Below are 19,668 nucleotides of genomic sequence, written 5' to 3' on the forward strand. Positions count from 1 at the left end.
GAATACACGTAGTTTACAGAGATGCTGTTTGAGAAACCAATGTGAGTTGCGTTTATCTTTACTCATGGATGCACAATAAGAACGGACCCATATCGTCTCACTGCCATCCCACGGAGCTGTAATAATGGATATATTGCACATGTTTGCTGTAATTCATTATCATACTACATGGGCTGTATGATTACATTTTGTACCGTAAATGTTGTATTAAATAAAGTTAATATTACTTATGATAGGCGTGTATTCCCCCTATACGAGGTATGTGAAGCTGCTGTTAGGATTTGTAACATTCAGTGTAGGCCTACCACTGAATTGTTAACATGTGGCCTGTAAATGCCAGGCTTCTTGACAGCCCCAGCAGAGACTGTGCAGAAGAATCACTTTTTTTAACTATCATTATGTGTGATATTGTAATTATTATAGTTATTCTCTCCTTGTCAGAGCCAGCCTTCAATCGTGGGACTTATGTGTGTCGACTGAGAAAGCTGAATAAGTTTTAATCTGCATTTTGTACTACTGAACTTTTACTTGATTATTTATATAATAAACGTTTGTAAACATTTGAACTTGAGGCCGCGTCCCTGCCCATCTTTTTATTCTTATCTGCGTGACTTGTCCTAAGGGCTCGTATTGGGGAACCCAGGTTAGCGTTAAGTATCCTAACCCCCTTTTATTATCGCAGCCCCCCCCTCCCCGGTGGGGCAGGTCACATTTTTATTATAAGTATATATATACACAGTGCAATCATTTTTTCATGCTAAATGAAGCTCTGTTGGATATCACTAGATCCTGATACAGCGTAATATAAGTGCATAACGATTGATGTCACATTAGCATAATTACTAGCTAGCCGCTAGCTGCTAACTGCCGCCTCGTTAATATCAAATGCATCATAATAACAAATCATTACCATGCTGTCATGAACGCACGGTGCTGTTACGTGTACGCAAATTGACGTGCTTGATGTGAACGAGCATTTTGGTTAAAGTTGCGCATGCGCTATGAGCGCACATACGGGTACTTCTCAGGCATGCTGGGTAATCTGTGACGTTTCACTCTCTCAAAAGTTGGGCCATTTTATCATCATGCGCTAATGAGCAACTCTCATAGGAATGAATGAGGCCCCGCCTCCCACGCTGTATCCAGTTATTATACATCCATGATGTGCACTCATAGAGCATGTGCAACTTTAACCACGCCGCCCAAAAGGCTCGTTCACATTAAGCACGTGGATTTGCGTACACGTAACAGTACCGCGCGTTCATGACAGCATGGTACTAGATTTATATTAACGAGGCGGCAGTTAGCAGCTAGCGGCTAGCTAGTAAATGATACTAACTTACACATCAATCGTTATGTACTTTTATATTACGCTGACATCAGGAACTAGTGATATCCAAGCAACAGAGCTTCATTTAGCATGATACTTGTGTGGGTTGTACATGAAACCACTTGGTAATATATACAAATGTATATGTTGAAGCCTGTTATGATCAATTGTGAGTTAAAACTTTATCTAAAAAGTAAAGCTGATGATGGATTACTGTGGTGGAGTTAAAATAACAATATCCTATTTCTTTTTGAAATGTGATGGAGTAAAAGGATAGTAACTGTGATTATTCATGTTAAGTAACCCACAAGTAACTAAAACTTATAATACTTGAAGGAAAGGTGTAAAATGTTCCCATAAATATCAATATCACAGTACAACACCCCTTGTTGTTAAATACCAACCATGTGTATATATATATAAATATATATATATATAAATATGCCGCTAAAACTGTGTAATATACCAGGCTGCTAAATCCTCCAAACTGTTGTTGCTGGATGTGTATTTTGTGAAATGTGTATTTGTTTTTAATTATAATTTCTTGTTTTGAATCTTTAATACTTTTTGTATGCATACTTTAAGTAACATTAGGCTGTATTTGGCTCTTTTCTGCTGTAACAATGTCAATGTATTCTGATCTAATTGATGTTTTTGTCAGTTTGTTTCCCTATATTGCAACACTTATTTGGTTTAAGATTATTTCTCCTTTTTTTACAGACATCCCCAACCATAGTGGAATGCTGTTGTAAAGGATTGCATTGATCCGTGCATCAATACCTTCACCCAGCTTTGAGGCCTCCAATGAATGAACATCATCTTGTGGCTGGGAAAAATGTGAACAAATAAATCTCACAAAGAGTGACTTTCTGGTGTAATCATTATAATATCAAAGACAAGCACTTTAAGTAACAATATATAAAATCATTCAGCAGCAGAGGATGGGGTGGAAACAGCATTTCTAACTAAGATGATTACAATATTACAAGTTAAACATCAAGATGAACATACTATTATTAATTTAAAAAGTACATGGGAGACTTAAATATCCTGCAATATACCATTAGCAGAATAGGAACAAATGTGCCAAAACATTTCTAAAATAAACATAAACATAAACTGAGGGCTTTCTTCCTGAGCCGCTGGGAGTAAAGGTCCTCCATGGATGGCAGCTCCGCCCTGGTGATGTTCTGTGCGGTTTTCACCACCCTTTGGAAAGCCTTACGATTGAGGGCGGTGCAGCTGCCGTAACGGGCCGTGATGCAGCCGTGTCCGTGATGGACACTGAGGAACCTGAAGCTGCTGACTCTCTCTACCGTAGTCCCATTGATGGCGATGGGGGGCGTGTCTCTCTCTTTGCTGCTTCCTGCAATCCACAATCAGCTCCTTGGTTTTGCTGACGTTGAGATGGAGGTTGTTATCCTGGCACCAAGATGTCAGGTTTTCGACCTCCTCTTTGTACGCCGTCTCGTCGTCTGGGTGAGGCTGGGGAGGCTGGGGAAGATGAGTGAGGGAAAGAGAGAAACAAAACAGGGGGACTAAAATGAGTGAGGGAAAGAGAGAAAAAGACAAGGGGACTAAGATGAGTGAGGGAAAGAGAGAAAAAGACAAGGGGACTAAGATGAGTGAGGGAAAGAGAGAAAAAGACAAGGGGACTAAGATGAGTGAGGGAAAGAGAGAAAAAGACAAGGGGACTAAGATGAGTGAGGGAAAGAGAGAAAAAGACAAGGGGACTAAAGTTTAAGAGAGAGGAAGAACACAGAATGTGAGTGAACAATTTAATTAAATTAAAAAAAAATAGTGTGAGTAAGTGAAGACATCCTTACAAGGAGGACTGCCCTGTCAAATTTAAAAGTTATTCTTGTTAAATATACATATCCTGTTGAGGCTAGAATCCAAAATGCAGAACCACTTTAGATTGTAGCCTCAAGGGACTGTTTAAGGTTACTTAAAAACAAATAATTTCCCAAATTGGTGAAATGAACTCCATCTCTTAGAAATATGCCAGGGCAGTCAAACTTAATGCAAGGATGCCTTACACTCTACCCAAACCACTAACACATTTACCCATCTCTCTGTTCACCCACATTCTGGCCTTGTTCAGCTTTCCCGGATTGGCTTTCCTCCAGTGACATCTCTCATTGATAGAAGATAGAATTATCTTCATCTCTGAGAAGTTGTCACTGAGGGAAAGCAGGTCCTGCTTCATCGCTGTGACAAGCTCCACACCTTTGATGTTGCCAAGGTCGTTGCCGCCACAGTGGATGAGCAGGACATCCGGGACTGTTCTTCCTCTCAAGGACTAATAGAAAAAGGGAAGAAGGTTCCTCCACCTCAGACCACCCTTGCCAAACCACCACACACGGCAATTGAGACCCAGGTTGCTTCCCATGGTGTGTCTGGCTCTTTCTTCCCCACGTCTAACGTAGCTGCTCCCTATTATCCACACATTGGGACCTAGATAGAATAAAATATATTGAAAAAGTAAAAAGTGGTTACTGGTGATCATCTTTTAGAAAAAGGCGGTACATGTAGCCTGAGTTGTCATATCATTTTCATCATATTTTTAAGACTACACAAGTTTAATTTGTATATTATATTACATATAACTCTATACTTGTATATAGAATCATGATGAAACTTTATAAGGATTAAGATTATATATTAATATTACATTAAATAATGCATGACGATTTCATACATTATTACGAAGCAGGATGTATCAAGTCACTGACTTTTTGTGATAAGGTCACAATCAACTGATTTCCCTTATCAGATGTAAAAATAAGGTACAATATATTTGTTTTTGCCATATGAAAGTAAAGGGTATGCAATCAAAAAATTACTGAAACAAAATGAATAACAATTCTTATAAAAACTATACAGCACCTTGTCCAAGTATGGCGGGAGGCCCACTTTCCTTCAGGATTTCCTCTCTGGATGACGATCCGGCTATTTCTGCCATCTATAAATAAAGTACAAATGATTAGCTCTTCACGCCTCTTTAAAATAATATGTGTTCTTGAAGATTCTGTATGCATCGTCGTTTACAATGGTAGGGACATTGCATTGGAAATTAGTTGTGAAAATATAATATAATTATGTCATTTTTAGTTTTTTCATCTCACATTTATAGATTTTAAATAGAAATATATATATATATATATAAAACGAATTATAAATGCAAAGTCTGGTTTCTAGAAAGTTAGCTAATGCATACAGAGTTAACATTGCAGAACTGCTGGCATGCATACATTTCTAGCATTTTGGTTAACTATGAAAAGTATGGAAAATTACTGTGCAAACACCCAACATTAGCTTAGCCACAGTAGCGGTTGCTGATGAGTGGTTTGGCTTATTTTACTCTTTTATATGAGAACATGTTACAGTACATTACATACAGACATTAAGGAGGCAGGTTAGAAAATAAATATGTTTTCGTATCTTACCTTTTGGAGCAAACTGTTGTCGGTTGTTAGCATAGACTGTATATATAAAGCGTTGTCTCTTTAGCCTCAGTGACGTGACAGTGAACACTGAACGTGACCGCGTGTGAAGGGGGAGGTGCTGAACACGTCACATCACATGAACGTGCCGGGCAGCGCGGTCCCGTGGGTTAGATGCGCGTTCATAATGCCGAGGGAAATAACTCTCAGAATAACGTTATTAGCACATTTTTACAACTTGAGGAACGAATGTTTTTAATAAGGGCTATACAAGTCTTCATACTGGGTTGTTTATTTAGTTTTTAAAAAAGTATCCAACGAGTTACAGACCACTCTTTCCCCATGTAAGTCAATGGGAAAAAGTGTTTCCGGGCCCAGAAACCAAACGGAAGTGTAGTACCGCCGTTTGGCCACTACGAATATTCTCATCAGACTCCGGCGCACTTCCTGGGGGCTTGCCACACCCACACGAAGAAAAGGGATAGGCTGCTTCTCAGGTCGACTATTTTCATTTCCTCGCTCCTCGGTCCTCGGTCTCAACCAGGGGCGTCGCCTGGGGTAGGCATCCGGGGCTTTAGCAGTACAACAGTACACAGTTGATCCTGAGTCCTGTCAGTTAAAGTGTTTCATAGTTAGCATAGCTAAGCATCAACCTAGCACTGAAATATATATGGATGTTATGTGACAGTATTTCTGAGAAAAAGTCAGCTGAAATGGTGGCATAGTTGCCACTGCTTTACGTGTCAACAGCATGTTTGAACGTATTTGCAGCAGTAAATGTGGCTGTTTGGCCACTGACGTTGCCATAACAACACCTGCATTTAAATGTGCCACCTCTTTTTATGACAGATTTTTGCATGAAAATATAATTCTTCTGATTGATATTTCCTATTGACAGCTAGTTTCTATGTGAACATTATGAGATGGACAGCCAGCTAACAAGCTTTCAGATCAAAGCTAATCCAGTGGGGCTCCTGAAAGGGGGAAGGGACACTATGCTCCCAAATATTAAGCCTTGACCCCCATCTTAAAATTGATATGATCAAAAAATGATCTGCATTGTTGGAGGCCTTTTTTCCTCATTATCATCTCAAATTGTACAGCTTTCCTTAGTGTTGAATCCAGAAAGATGACTATATTAGAGTATTAAGTGAAAATGACTATATTAAAGTGTTAAGTGAATATATTAAGTGAATTACTCAAACTGCATTTGTATAGGAATGATTCTGTCCTATTGGCAGATAAATTCTCTTAATAGTGATATCTACAAGAGGTTTCCAATGTAAATTTAACTATTTTCAATTGGTTAGTATTACATTTTGTGAGAGTGTGGTGACACTCATTTTAATGAAGACACATTTGTGTATCTTGAAATTCATTTATTTGACAGAGCTGGAAACTGATTGACTTACATACTTGTTTGTGTTTACCTACACAGTCATCACAGATGAGCCAAACAGAGTAGAGGATGAAGAAAGGAGAACAGGAGAAAGGGACACACAAGGAGATACAACAGACAAGAATGACAATGGAGACAACAATGAACAGGAACACCAGAACAGACAAGAGTCAATGGGTAACATGAATGATTTAGGGACTGCAGATACAGGGCCAAGGCAAGTGAGACATCACTGCTTTCCATCCAGCATGTTTGGCCAGCAAAAGAGATCATTTCAACCGCAAACAGCAAGTGATGAGGGATTATTATTTCCTCCTTCCATCCCTTTTTTCTGTTTAATCTGATTACTAACAACTTCTAATAATTTGACATAGTTTATGATTTAATTGGAAAATGAAGTGTTTTTAAATAATAAACCCGTTTCTGATTCTTTGATTTCTTTTTGACATATGGGTGTTGAGAGATGTATCCATATCTCTTAATGTTGCTCTCAAAGTGCACAAGATTGATGCTTTTAACTTCAATATTTAAAAAAAGTCTTCCTGGGGGACCCCAGAGGAGGTGAGTTCCCCCCAAAAGAGCACTTTATCTCTGCTTATGTAACTCCGGTGTAGTGTCCCCTCGGCAACAGATCACTCAGAGCTGGTGATTACTTTCCTGCATTTCAATGGACAGCATATAAAAAGGACACGTGAGCTGCATTGCTTAAAGGCCCTGTCACACTGTCCCGAAATTGACACCCGATGGACACACGATAAAGGAAATGTTCAAATTCGGCTGTGATCGTAGCAACATCGGGCCATTCGTGAGGGCATCTAAGCCATCGTATGACCGCCGGTGGAGTTTCTCAGGCTCCGGCAGCAACTTCGTGAGCGGCAACTTCGTAAGGCACTCGTGAGGGCATCTTGTCAAATCGTGTCATCTTCGTGTTATCATCGGTGCATTCACCCTCACTCTGATCGGGGCGAATGCCCGATGGCACCGATGATAACAAGATGCCCTCACGATGGCCTTACGAAGGGCAAAATTGACACACAAATTCAACACGAAAATGAACCTTCGCAAGGTCCTTCGGCAATTTTTTGGCATGCCAAAGATTTTGCCACCGCTCACGAAGTTGCTGCCGGAGCCTGAGAAACTCCACCGGCGGTCATATGATGGCTTAAGATGCCCTCACGAATGGCCCGATGTTGCTACGATCACAGCCGAATTTGAACATTTCCTTTATCGTGTGTCCATCGGGTTGTTTTATTGCACAACAAAATCATGTAAATATATTATGTAAATAACCCAATTTGTGTTCTGTGAAACTAAAAAGGATATAATATATTATTTTGAAGGACAGTTGACAGGAAGTTGTTGTTGTTATGGAAACAACATTACGGAGAAAACGTAATATTTTCTACATATAACGACGGATAAAGTAAAGAACAAAGTCTGAAGATATCAGTACAGTATCATAGTACTGTAACATCATTGTTTTTGGTACTTTCATTGCAGTTGTATGTCTTAAATGTAATGTAAATGTTGCCTTCGTGTGTGGTTCGGGGCCATCTTCGTGCGAAATTCACAATTCCATATTCGGGTGTCAATTTTGGGACAGTGTGACAGGGCCTTAAGAGATCCTCTCATGCTATCTCTTTTACAAAATAAGTGTCCAGTCAACAACAAAACATCAGTGATCGTATAGTGGTAGTATATTCACAAGCAATGTGAAACATTAAACGTATACAAACTCATATAAAACTCACATACCTGCGTTGATCTCCTGGAGTGTCTCTACTCTTTCTTCTCCACATCTCTTGTCCACCATCAGAGATTGCAAACATTTCAGAAACAGCTAGAGGTAGGAGACAAACAACTTGTTCGCTGGGCATGTCAAAAACCTCCCTGCTTTGATCAAGACTTTAGGGAGCCTTTCAGCCCCTCTAGCAAAGGGACTGGAAAGCAAGCTTTGAAAATGCAGTACCATCTACATGCTGTCATGTTCCAGACACTGCTCTCAACCACTCAGGGCCTGCACAAATACCTGCAGAAAGAAACACTTGACTTGGTGCAGGCAGTAGATTACAAAACAGCAGTTGAGAACACACTGAAAAGTTACCAAAGTAACGAGAAAGCACATGAGGTCTATGACAAGACCAAGGCCCTGTGCAATGATCTTGATATTCCCGAAACTGTGACACAGAGGAAGAAGCATAGAAACATGGAAGACTTTGTAGTCGAGGCATCATGTGGAGGAAATGTGAAACATTACACATAAATAAACTGGTGAACAAAACTCACATACCTGCATTTCAATGGACAGCATAAAAGGACACGTGAGCTGGGTTCTGGTGCTCAGATTAGCTATTGATGATCACGTTGATAAATCATAAAACAAATAGCCAATCACACTAAAAACATGTTGCTGTGTCTGTGAGCATTAAACAATTAACATTACACTAAACAAACACAACAGTACGTTATTGTCCTTATAAAATAAAAACATACATTTTGTCCACCGAGATAATACAGGCACCTTACCCTCAAGAGATCCTCACGTGCTATGAGAATCTCCCACAATGCATTGCCGTAACAAAGCTAATGCAGGCACACGTTTGTGACACCAGATGGCGCAATTGTGTATGTGCGTGTGGAGAGTCTTGCAGTAGAAAATTCGACTGTAGCGCCGCCACTGTGGGCTAAGCCCCGAATGTTTCCAGGTCCAGGCGACGCCCCTGGTCTCAACGGAAGTTGATTTGCCTGCGCCATCTTGAGTACCGTCCCATGGCTCTTATTTCTGCCGGAGGATCGAGGAGCGAGGAGCGAGGAGCGATCATGGAGGAACGATAACCGAGGAACCACCAGACCATCCTCCGATGAAATCCTCAGATACTCACCCCGCCCCCTTACTGTGTATCGCTCACTGATTGGACGAGGCAGTGCATGCACTGATGCTTCTTGACATGAGAGCAGAGTGAAGAAAATACATGAATCTCACGGGAGTCACTCCTCAGTTTATACGGTGTTTTGTTTCAATTCATGTATCATTTAGTTACAAATATGTGATATATCTGAACCAGGGTTTCCGTTAGCCGGTAATTACCGGTTTTTAGCTGGTAAAATTTATTAAAAACCGGTAAATTCAAAACCTGCCGGTCAAAATGTCTGGTAATAATTAGGGATGCTCCGATAGATCGGCCGCCGGTCATTATCGGCCGATATTCACTCTTAATAGTTTGATCGGTGCTCTCTATAAAGGCCGATCAGGAGATCTGATCGATATGGACATAAACGAGAGTGAAGTATAACCGGACGCGAGAGAGATCAGATCAGCTGCTGAGTCAGACCGAGACACGCAGCTCTGCATGATCACCTGAAGCCCCGCCCACTGTTTAGCGAGCTGCAGGAGCTGCATGAGAAACTGACGGGCTGTCAGGAGAGAGAGGGAGGGAGAGGGGAAAAGAGAGGATCCGTTTCTCCCGTGTTATTATTCAAAGTTGATGTAAACTTTTGAATAATGTACGTTATCTACTACAAGTAGTTAGTTTGAATGTAATAATTATGTTGTTTGTTGTTTGTGGAATAATTTATTGAAAAATGAAGCTGCATTTTTCGATCTGTTACAATTATAAACTGAAGCAATATAAAAATGAGCCCCGTGAACTGAGTTTTAAACATCAGCATATCTGCTCATAGTCCGGTAATTACCTGCTAACGGAAACTCTGCAACACAACTCTTATTATTATTATTGAAATATGACCGGTAAGTTTCAAATTTGTCCGGTAAAATAAATTCTGCCCGGACATTTGACCGGCGAGAAAAAATCCTAGCGGAAACCCTGATCTGAACAACAAAGTGGTCAAAAATCATTTAATTCATTTTTTGGAAACATTTTCATGATCGCTTTTTTCGTTTTACATTTTCATTTATTGTCATTTCCATTCAGTCAGTCATTAAGTGCTATTGAAATGTTAATTTACCACATATCCAAACAAACAAACAAAGTGTGCAATCCAATGAATGTTAATCTAACTGGGTTTTGATAGATAACATATCTCTTTTTCGTCTCTCAATTATTTTATTTCTATTGTGCACTCTAATCAATATTAATCAAACTATTGTTCGTTTATACATTTTAAGAATGGCGTTTATCTTTTTTGAGAATTAGTTCTTATTTTATTTTATTTATTGGGGTCTACAACAGATGATACAAATGTTTGTGTCAGTAAATAGGCTTGTTTGAGACAAGCGAGACCTGCGCAGACCTGCGCAATTTCGATCAACGTCTTGCTCGTGCGTCATTTTGTCCGACTTGCTCTGGAGGCTCGCCTACATGAGACGTTGAAATCTCGCGGGACAAAGACGCCCGCAGCCTTGAGAGCGAGGCGCGGCGATGCGGCGCAGTTCCTCTCCACGGGCTGCGGAAGCTAAATGCTTGATGGGAAACGACTCGCTGGTATCTCGAGCTGAGCGCTCATTGGTGGTTTTTACCCCGTGCTGCTGATGAAACTCTCCAATTGGCTGGGCAAAAGTTTGTTGTTGTTTTGTGTCAGTTTTACGTCGCCACATCCATTCCCATTTTTCATCATTGTTCCACAATGTTTATCATCATTAAATTAATATCCATATATTTTATACTATACTTGCATTGCTTACCGTTTTCATACTTTATATATCTTAGCATATTCATCATACACACTGTTCATACTGCTCTCAGGCTGCTGTGTATATCTAGTGTATTCATACCCCTCACAGTTTATTCGTCATTCAATTCATTCTATATTTTATTCTGTAGATTGTGTACATTACTTTTCACTTTACTGCTTTTTGCACCTAGTTAGAAGCTAAACTGCATTTCGTTGTCTCAGTACCTGTAATATGTGCAATAACAATAAAGTTGAATCTAATCTTGAGCAGGAACAAATGTATTTACTTAGTACATATCTGACATTAACGATTAAACACATGTGTGCATTCTTTATAAATGCAAACCGAGTCAAGCCGACTCCGGAGGTGGTGGTATGCACCTTAAAGTTGTTTGCAGTCCGCCAAAAAACCGAGAGAAGAAGAAGACGAAGCCGACTCCGAGCTGTCCGACTTCAGGCGAGCTTTTTGAGACCTCCCCCGGCTGCGATCGGTTACTCTCGTCTACTTTCGAGGCGAGCCGCAACGCGTCTCAAACAAGCCTAATGTGTACTAACAGAGGCGGGGGTGTGTGGAAATAACGGGGACAGAGCTGCTGTCAGACGATCAGCTGTGTAGCGTCATCACAAACGGACGTCGCTTCACGTGACGCTACGGAGGAAAGGACGTCCCATTGCCAGTGGCGGCTGGTGGAAAATAATTTTGGTGGGGCTTTTGATATAGTGAGTAAAAAAAATGTTTTGCGGAGAAATGACCCCTTAAATTAGGACTTCTGGTGATGTAATGGCGCGTTTACAGTGCAGCGCGGAGCTCGCTTTAATGCTGCGTTCAGACCGGACGCGATGCGAATATTCGCTTCGCTCTAAACGCTCCTATCGCATCGCTCTAGTCGCTCGAGTTTCACCGCGGCTGCCAGCTGTGTTTACTCGCATCATTCAAACAAGACGGGCTGGCTCGGGAGCTACAACTACAACAAAATGAACATATTTTACCGTGATTAAATTGTAATACACGTTTCTAAATGATGCCGACGTAACAACATAGCCTACTGATACCGGTTAGTAAAAACCATGAATTAATGCTTTGACAAGTCTGCAGACAGACGGCAGGCGAAAAACCTTTTAGAATGCTTGTTTTCTGAATGGAGCTTGGCTAAGCTAACGTTATATATGTTCCGACCGTCCACTGTCACAACAACGGCCTATACAGACATAAATAAACCAGCGACTGTATTCTCCATGACACAGACAGTCTGTGTCATGTACTTGTTTAACTTTTGTCTAGTTTCTGAACAGATCGTATCTGTCCCCGGCTGTTTGAAGAGCAAGCATGGGAAACAAAACATAGCATTTACCTGTTTGCATCGTTTGCATCCAGCTAGCCTCGTTGATACGTTTTGTCTTTTTCACGAGCTTGCTGTGATATATACAAATCGGGTTGGTCCGGTCCAAGGTCTTTAAGTATCAATTTATCTCCCAAACTTCTCCTTTGGAAAGGATTGGAGAGTAGTTCTTGCACGGAATTGGGTGCGGACCGAGGTCCGCCGACTCCACCTGCACACCATTCTAAATACTGCGTCACCTTGGTCACTCACGAGTCTAAAAAACAACTCACGTCACGTAAGCAACGTGGGCGCCAACGTGAGCGCCCTCGTGACCAAAATATTTGACGGCGCTGATTGGCTGAAATTATGTTTCGGCGGCACAGTTTACTATTGAGACTTTTGCAAGTGCTTGTTGCTGCTGTTTGTCTCGGGGGCTCCACCCGGTAATGATAAACTAATGCCATGGGCAAGGCCAGGCAGGAAACATGTGACTTATCAGTAACTTTAGACATCGTACCACAATTTTAAACAAGATTTTATTGTAGATTATACATTTTACTGATACCAATAGGCTACATGCACTAGGGTCTGAGACGTACTTCCGCCTTAGCCGTTATACTGCTCGGACGCTTCCGGGTTGCTTCTGGTCTGCGTAGCTGAGCGTCCACAAATGTTTTACTGTTTAAATCTGTGGTTTAAATATGAGTCGACGGAAGATTTTCAAAACGGAGCATTTGCAAAGACAAGTAAAGAACTACTCCGAGCACTGCTGTGTCCCACTTTGTACGGCGTCAGCTAAATTCAACGGCGTCCTAAGTTTCCATGGCTTTCCGACCGAACTCGAGCTGCGAAGACAGTGGCTGGTTAAAATACGACGCGATAACTTTACAATCTACTCTCATTCCAAGGTCTGCAGTCGTCACTTCGCTACGGATCAACTAATAGAGCCAAAAACCATTGATGGCCGTAGGAGGCTTGTGAAAGGTGCTGTCCCAACTCTGTTTGAGTGGAATCACTTCATTGCTCAAACACCGCGGGCTAGTGTTTGGGAGAGAAGGGAGCGGCCCACTGAACCAGTCTCTCGGGAGGAGCAGGAAGAGCACATCGATGTCCGTGACCATGATTACTGCTCAACCCCTGAACCAGCTTCACTGGACATGTCCTCTCAAGCTACAGAAGACAACTCCAAAACATTGGAGGATCTGCAGAAGCAACTGCAGGAGTTAAGAGTCCAGCGAGAGTTTTGCTTACAGCGGTTTGCTGGCTCCGACGACAACATCCGATTCTATACCAGGTAATGTTTTGGCTAAATTCTATCCAAGTTTTTGAGATGGGTTAGCTTATAAAGAATCCTGTTTACCTGCCGTTTGACTGCTGACTATTTGCATGCAGTGTTGGAATAAGTAGGCTACTCAACTTAACTGAAGTATAAGTACAAATACTATGGTTTGAAAATACTCCTGAACTGAACATGTAGAATCATAAATCATGTGTTTTCATAAGTAACTAGAAACTATGAAGGTTAACTAAATGTGGTGGAGTAAAACATACTAATACTAACAACATACTGATAATACTTTACTACAAGTGGAAATCTTCAAAACCTTACCAAAGTAAAAGTACATGTCAATATCCACTGCGTTTCTCCCAGTTGCACACTTAAGAATGAAGAGTAAAAGTAGTCATTCTGTGTAAAATGTTCCCTGTATGTTTTAGATTATTATTACTGCTGCTTTAATGTAGTTGTTACATGTTACTGCTGTATATTACTATACCTGCACCAAGTGCCTTCTTAGTCTATTTGAATTGTAATGTATTATAGCAAACAAGAGGAAAGCATTAGCCCATGTGTTACAGTTAACGAGTCAATTAATGACTGACATGTGTCTTTTGTGTACAGATTCCCGAGCTATAACCACCTGATGGCCTTCTGGTTTTTGATTGAGCCTTCCATTTATAAAATGGTTCGTGTTACAAGAGCGATATCAGCTGCCAAGAGGAATGAAGAAGTGGTTACACACGCACGTCCATCAACGGTAGGCTACGTTTCTTTTAACACACAATCTAAACACAAACTGAAGGGAAAATGTTTCTCCAACATTTCATTGCTTTCGTGTAGGCTAAAAGGCTATAGTACTCAATCCTTTTTGAATACATCAGAGAACTAAAACAACTTAATGTTTTTCCCATGGTGTGCTACACTCATGACATTAATATAGTACCCTTTTTTTGTTTATCTTCCAGAGACAGCTGCTTCAGCCAATTGACGAGTTCTTCCTTTTTCTCTGCTTCCTGTCGGTGGGTTTGAAAGAGAGGGACCTTGCAAACCGCTTCAACGTACACCAGTCCACTGTGAGCCGCATCATTGCAACATGGACGAGTTTTCTTACAACTTTATTGGGGTCACAGTGCATCTGGCTTACACCTGCAGAAGTTCAAGCCCACCTCCCAGAGGCATTCAAAGATTTCCCAGACACACAGGTGATCCTGGATTGCACAGAGCTGAGGTGTCAAACACCATCCTCACTCCTCCAAAGTGAAATGTATTCTACATACAAATCTCACTGCACCATGAAAGCCCTGGTTGGCATAGCCCCACATGGCGCAGTGACATTTGTTTCCAGTCTGTGGTTCTGTCAGCGACAAGGAGATTTTCAAACAATCTGGAATAGCTGCGTTGTTGACTGAAAACATGGCAGTGATGGTAGATAAGGGCTTCCTGATCAGCGATTGCTGCAAATGCAAAGTGTACTGCCCACCTTTTCTGTCAAAGCAGAAGCAAATGCCAGCCTATCAGGTGAGGGAGACACAGGCCATTGCCAGACTGAGGGTTCATGTGGAGCGTGTCATTAGGAGGATAAAAGAGAACAAACTTTTTGATGGTGTCATCCTCCTGTCCCATGCCTACAACATCAACCAACTGTTTGCAGTAGCATGTATGCTGTCAAACTATCAGAACAAAGCACTGGTCAAGAAATGGGTGAAATAAGACAAGATGATGACACCTGTGCAGGTAGCTGTGATTAAGCTGGGTGAGCACACCGTAATCCCGTGTTGCCTGACACACGCTAGTGTTTTGTTTGAATAAATGGTAAATAGCAAATTACAATGCGTTGATGATTTCTTACAAATGCACTGATTTACTATTCATTACACAAATCACTTCACTTTATTGTCTTTTTAAATACAATTGTATATTTATTTACATATATGAAATGTGACAAACAATATATATCAAAAACAAAATATTGAAATCACATTTTGTTGTCATTCAGAACACATGATTGAGGGATTGCCTCCTAAAAACAATGACGGCTGAGCCAGGGTCTAGCAGCTAACTGCTTACAGAGTTAACAATGGCTACAGTGCCCACTACTTTTTTAATGACAGGTACTTCAGCATGTATGTGTAAAAAAAAAAAAAGTCTACTTTTTCTCTGATTGCTCTTTGCACTTCTGGATCTGTGTATATTCTTTGCACCAGGTAGTCCTCTTGTGCCCACACTACAAAATCACACCACTGCATCCCAGATACAAGAAGTTGACCCTGTACTTGCCAGTAATAGGCATGGCTTTTCTTGAGCTTAGGGGAGCCACATTCCATCTGCACATATTTGCAGTCGACATAATTTGGGACATTGGGACATTTGAATTCAACAAGGCCAAATTGGGGATATTCTGTTGGGTCAAAAACAACTCCATCAGGGGAGGCACCAAGCCAGGGCGTAGAGGGGTGAATGACAAGGCCACAAGGGGAGTAGTTCACGTTTGCCAGTCTACTGTATTCAGCTGCTACTGTGGGCTCCATCTCGGCACCTCTCCTCATTTCTGCAGTCTGCCTTGTACCTTTGAGTATTCGCTCTGCAAGAGAGTTAGCAGAGCTCTCACCTCTGACGTGACAAATCTCTCTTAACCTAGAGGCAGTAACCCTGGGTTTGCGGAGCAGATGCCACTCTGAGCTAGAGCTTTGCTCACGGGTAGCCTCCTCAATTTTGTGAGACATTTCCAAATCAACAGATAAGCTGTTCATATGTAGTTGCTCCTCTTCTGAGCACACCAGCGGTAAATCACATGGCAAGATCACATACCCCTCTATGGGCAAGTGGGGTGTTGGTGGTGTGTCAGTGTGAAGTGTGGTGTACCGAGACGTCAAAGCAGGCATCTGATAGGACAGAACACTGCCCTCCTGCACAATCCCGAAGGCACTTTCCACAAGGGGCTTGTCAGGTCTCATGTTCATTCTGGTCACAAGCGGCCTGTCTTCAATGCTGAATGCTGAGTATGCCTCCGTAACTCTGAACAGGCAGGGATCTGGTAATGGCCCCACCATGCCTCTGTAGAATCCACTCCTACAAAGAATGGCAAAGACAATATAGCACATTAATGTGACAATAAAGGTTAGGAATACAGCACCAGAATTATGAATTTTAAAAACACAGGAAACACAATTTTCCAGCTAAAATTACCTTACTCCAGTCTGCACCATCCTATTTGGTACAGGCTTGGTGAAGACCATGGAGTTGATGGGCCCTGGCTTCACACCCTTAAGGAAAAGACAATTACTGTTCGTTGAGTCACTTTAAAACAAAAACTCTGTGAAAGATTACAAGTATTTGAACCTCATTGAAATTACCATTGTTCACGGCTTGTGCCATTGCTGTTCCGATTCAGTACAGCTATGCACAGGTGGCACAACTGGCATGTTCAGTTCAGTGTAGTGTGCTGTTTGGAACAGCAATGCTACTGTGTGATTGCACAAAACAGTTCCTGCAACACAGGAGCACTGGTTGTGCGTGAGCACCACTGGTGATGAATCACGAAGCGTTATCTAAAAAAGAGAGAAGAAATACTAGTGATTAGTAACCTCACTTGTTACTATGAGCCAGGAGGTTATTATGAGTAGAATTATTGGTTATTTTTACTGACCCATTATCCTAGAAGAAGCATGTATTCCTGAATGCTTAGTGTTACCCTCTTACCCTACAATACCACAATGAACTTTCTTTGGAAACTAAGATGCCTTGAAAATTGTATTAAAGCAGTTTTGACTATATATTTGAACCCCCAAACTTACACATCCATAATCAATGTAATAATATCTGACCAATCAGCTGTGATAAAGCAGGGAGAAGTAGGACACTGTTGAGATTCCCTTAAGGTAAACTAATGTTTAACTGAACTGAAACTCAATAAACAGGGGGGAACAGTGTCAATGCTGCCTGCCTACACTCAAACTGTGTGCTGTCTCGCTCTTCCGCATTGACCTGTAGCACAAGGCTCTCACGCTGACCTGCCCTGTCAGCCTGTCTTTATTGGACACTGAATGAAGAAAAACAGAGCAACAGCGTTAGATCTATACTCACGTCAACACATCTATGGCAACATTGCTTTACAAAAGCTGATACCATTATGCAGTGTGGCTAACAACAAGATAACCTTGGCTAGGCTATAAGGCTATTAAACGATAGTATTTGTTAGCAAAATGGCTAATGTTTTAAAGAATTAACACCAGAAACAGTACATAGCTTTACCCAGAGCCCTATAGTAGTCTACTATAGTAGTAGTATAATAATAATAATAATAGTAGTTATACTATAGGGCTCTGGCGTTACCTAGCTTTTGACAGCTAATGTTAGCGTAACCCGGAGCAAAAGCTAGCTGGTTAGTACCGGTTGCCTTCTTACCTTCATAGTTGTGTATATATGACGCAGCATATAATTTGAAGCCTTTATCGAGTTTGCTGGCTGGGGCTTTAGTCGTCCGGCAAATCCGATGAACATCTGACATTTTTAATTTCGGAAGCTCTTGTAGGCAGCGGGTGTAGAAGGTCGTCATTTTCAAACAGGAAATGAATCGGCCGCTATGAGTAGAATGCGGAAGTGACTGTGCATGTAGCCTATTGTATGATATTTACCTTGTTCATTAAAAATAAAAATATAAAATATATATATTTTTTAAATATTTTTTTAAAAAAATATTATTTTTTTTATTTAATATTTTTTTTTTAATGTGGGAAGAGGTGGGGCGGCGCCCCTATGGGCCGGCCGCCACTGCCCATTGCTCTTAAAACTCATTTCCCTGCTTCTCGTGGTTTCCTTGCGGACTAAACGCAGGGAAACGACGCAAGTGAGGGAAGCAAGGATTTAATTTAATCGACCTGAGAAGCAGCCATAGACGCAAGCCCCCAGGAAGTTCGCCGGAGTCTGATGAGAATATTCGTAGTGGCCAAACGGCGGTACTACACTTCCTTTTAGGTTGCTGGGCCCGGAAACACTTTTTCCCATTGACTTACATTGGGAAAGAGTGGTCTGTAACTCGTTGGATAATTTTTTTTAAACTAAATAAACAACCCAGTATGAACACTTGTTCATACTTTGTTCACCCTTATTAAAAACATTCGTTCCTCAAGTTGTAAAAATGTGCTAATAACGTTATTCTGCGAGTTATTTCCCTCTGCATTATGAATGCGCATCTAACCCACAGGACCGCGCCGCCCGGCACATTCAAGTTACATGTTCAGCACTACATGCGTTTATCTTTACCCATGGAAGCACAATAACAACGGACCCATATCGCCTTACTGCCATCCCACGGAGCTGTAATAATGGATATATTTCACATGTTTGCTGTAATTCATAATTTGTAAAATATTATACTATGGGCTGTATGATGCAAATGTTGTACCGTAAATGTTGTAATAAATAAAGTTAATATTACCGACGTTAGATTAACGTCCCTGTAGTTTATTATTGCACTAAGAAGCTTATTGCACTGTACATATATATATATACAGTGCAATAATTCTTTCATGCTAAATGAAGCTCTGTTGGATATCACTAGATCCTGTTACAGCGTAATATAAGTACATAACGATTGATGTCACATTAGCATAATTACTAGCTAGCCGCTAGCTGCTAATTGCCGCCTCGTTAATATAAAATCCATCATAATAACAATCCATTACCATGCTGTCATGAACGCACGGTGCTGTTACGTGTACGTAAATTGACGTGCTTGATTTACATTTTGGTTAAAGTTGCGCATGCTCTATGAGTGCACATACGGGTACTTCTCAGGCATGCCGTGTAATCTGTGACGTTTCACTCTCTCAAAAGTTGGGCCATTTTATCATCATGCGCTAATGAGCAACTCTAGGAATGAATGAGGCCCCGCCTCCCACGCTGTATCCAGTTCTTATTATAGATCCATGGATAGACGCCGCGGCAGACAGGGAGAATGAAAAGATATGGATAAAAATCAAAGAAAACGAAAAGGAAAAGGTGGGGCCGAGAAGGCAAGAGAAAAAAAGGTGAAGTCACTCGCAGGTGAAGCATATAAATGTCGCAAATTGACAGACCATTTTGGCAGCAGTTTAGAACAAGTGCAAGATGATGAAGAGAATGATGAGGGCGCGAGTTCAGATATACAGCCAGCCTCCTGCGTTCATGATGAGGGACAGAGTTGAGCTGCTGGAAGAACCATCTCAACTGGCACATACAAGTGCAGGGCAAGAGCAAAAGGTGGGTGAGAATTATCCCTT

At 41.2% G+C, this 19,668-nt stretch overlaps 2 protein-coding genes and 1 long non-coding RNA gene across 3 annotated transcripts; 1 reads left to right on the top strand and 2 right to left on the bottom strand.

The window, feature by feature from the left end:
- Nucleotides 1-3,291: 3,291 nt before the first annotated feature.
- LOC117545639 lies at nucleotides 3,292-5,020 on the bottom strand. The gene is made up of 3 exons (XR_004568868.1): nucleotides 4,780-5,020; nucleotides 4,220-4,295; nucleotides 3,292-3,787 (listed from the first exon to the last, which is right to left on the bottom strand). It is a non-coding gene; the product is annotated as an uncharacterized LOC117545639 (long non-coding RNA).
- A 6,462-nt stretch (nucleotides 5,021-11,482) lies between these two features.
- Nucleotides 11,483-15,232, top strand: LOC117545434. Its single transcript, XM_034215207.1, has 4 exons — nucleotides 11,483-11,527; nucleotides 13,038-13,423; nucleotides 14,030-14,165; nucleotides 14,374-15,232. Exons 2-4 carry the CDS (start codon nucleotides 13,287-13,289, stop codon nucleotides 14,815-14,817), a joined length of 717 nt encoding a protein of 238 aa, XP_034071098.1. The 5' UTR covers nucleotides 11,483-11,527; nucleotides 13,038-13,286; the 3' UTR covers nucleotides 14,818-15,232.
- Nucleotides 15,233-15,306: 74 nt separating this feature from the next.
- On the bottom strand, nucleotides 15,307-16,753 carry LOC117545433. The gene is made up of 2 exons (XM_034215206.1): nucleotides 16,595-16,753; nucleotides 15,307-16,477 (listed from the first exon to the last, which is right to left on the bottom strand). The coding sequence occupies exons 1-2, from the start codon at nucleotides 16,642-16,644 to the stop codon at nucleotides 15,502-15,504; spliced, it is 1,026 nt and encodes a 341-aa protein (XP_034071097.1). The 5' UTR covers nucleotides 16,645-16,753; the 3' UTR covers nucleotides 15,307-15,501.
- Between the last annotated feature and the right edge of the window lie 2,915 nt (nucleotides 16,754-19,668).

This window comes from Gymnodraco acuticeps, unplaced genomic scaffold (genome assembly GCF_902827175.1).
Source record: "Gymnodraco acuticeps unplaced genomic scaffold, fGymAcu1.1, whole genome shotgun sequence".
In the NCBI taxonomy this organism is placed as follows: Eukaryota; Metazoa; Chordata; class Actinopteri; order Perciformes; family Bathydraconidae; genus Gymnodraco; species Gymnodraco acuticeps.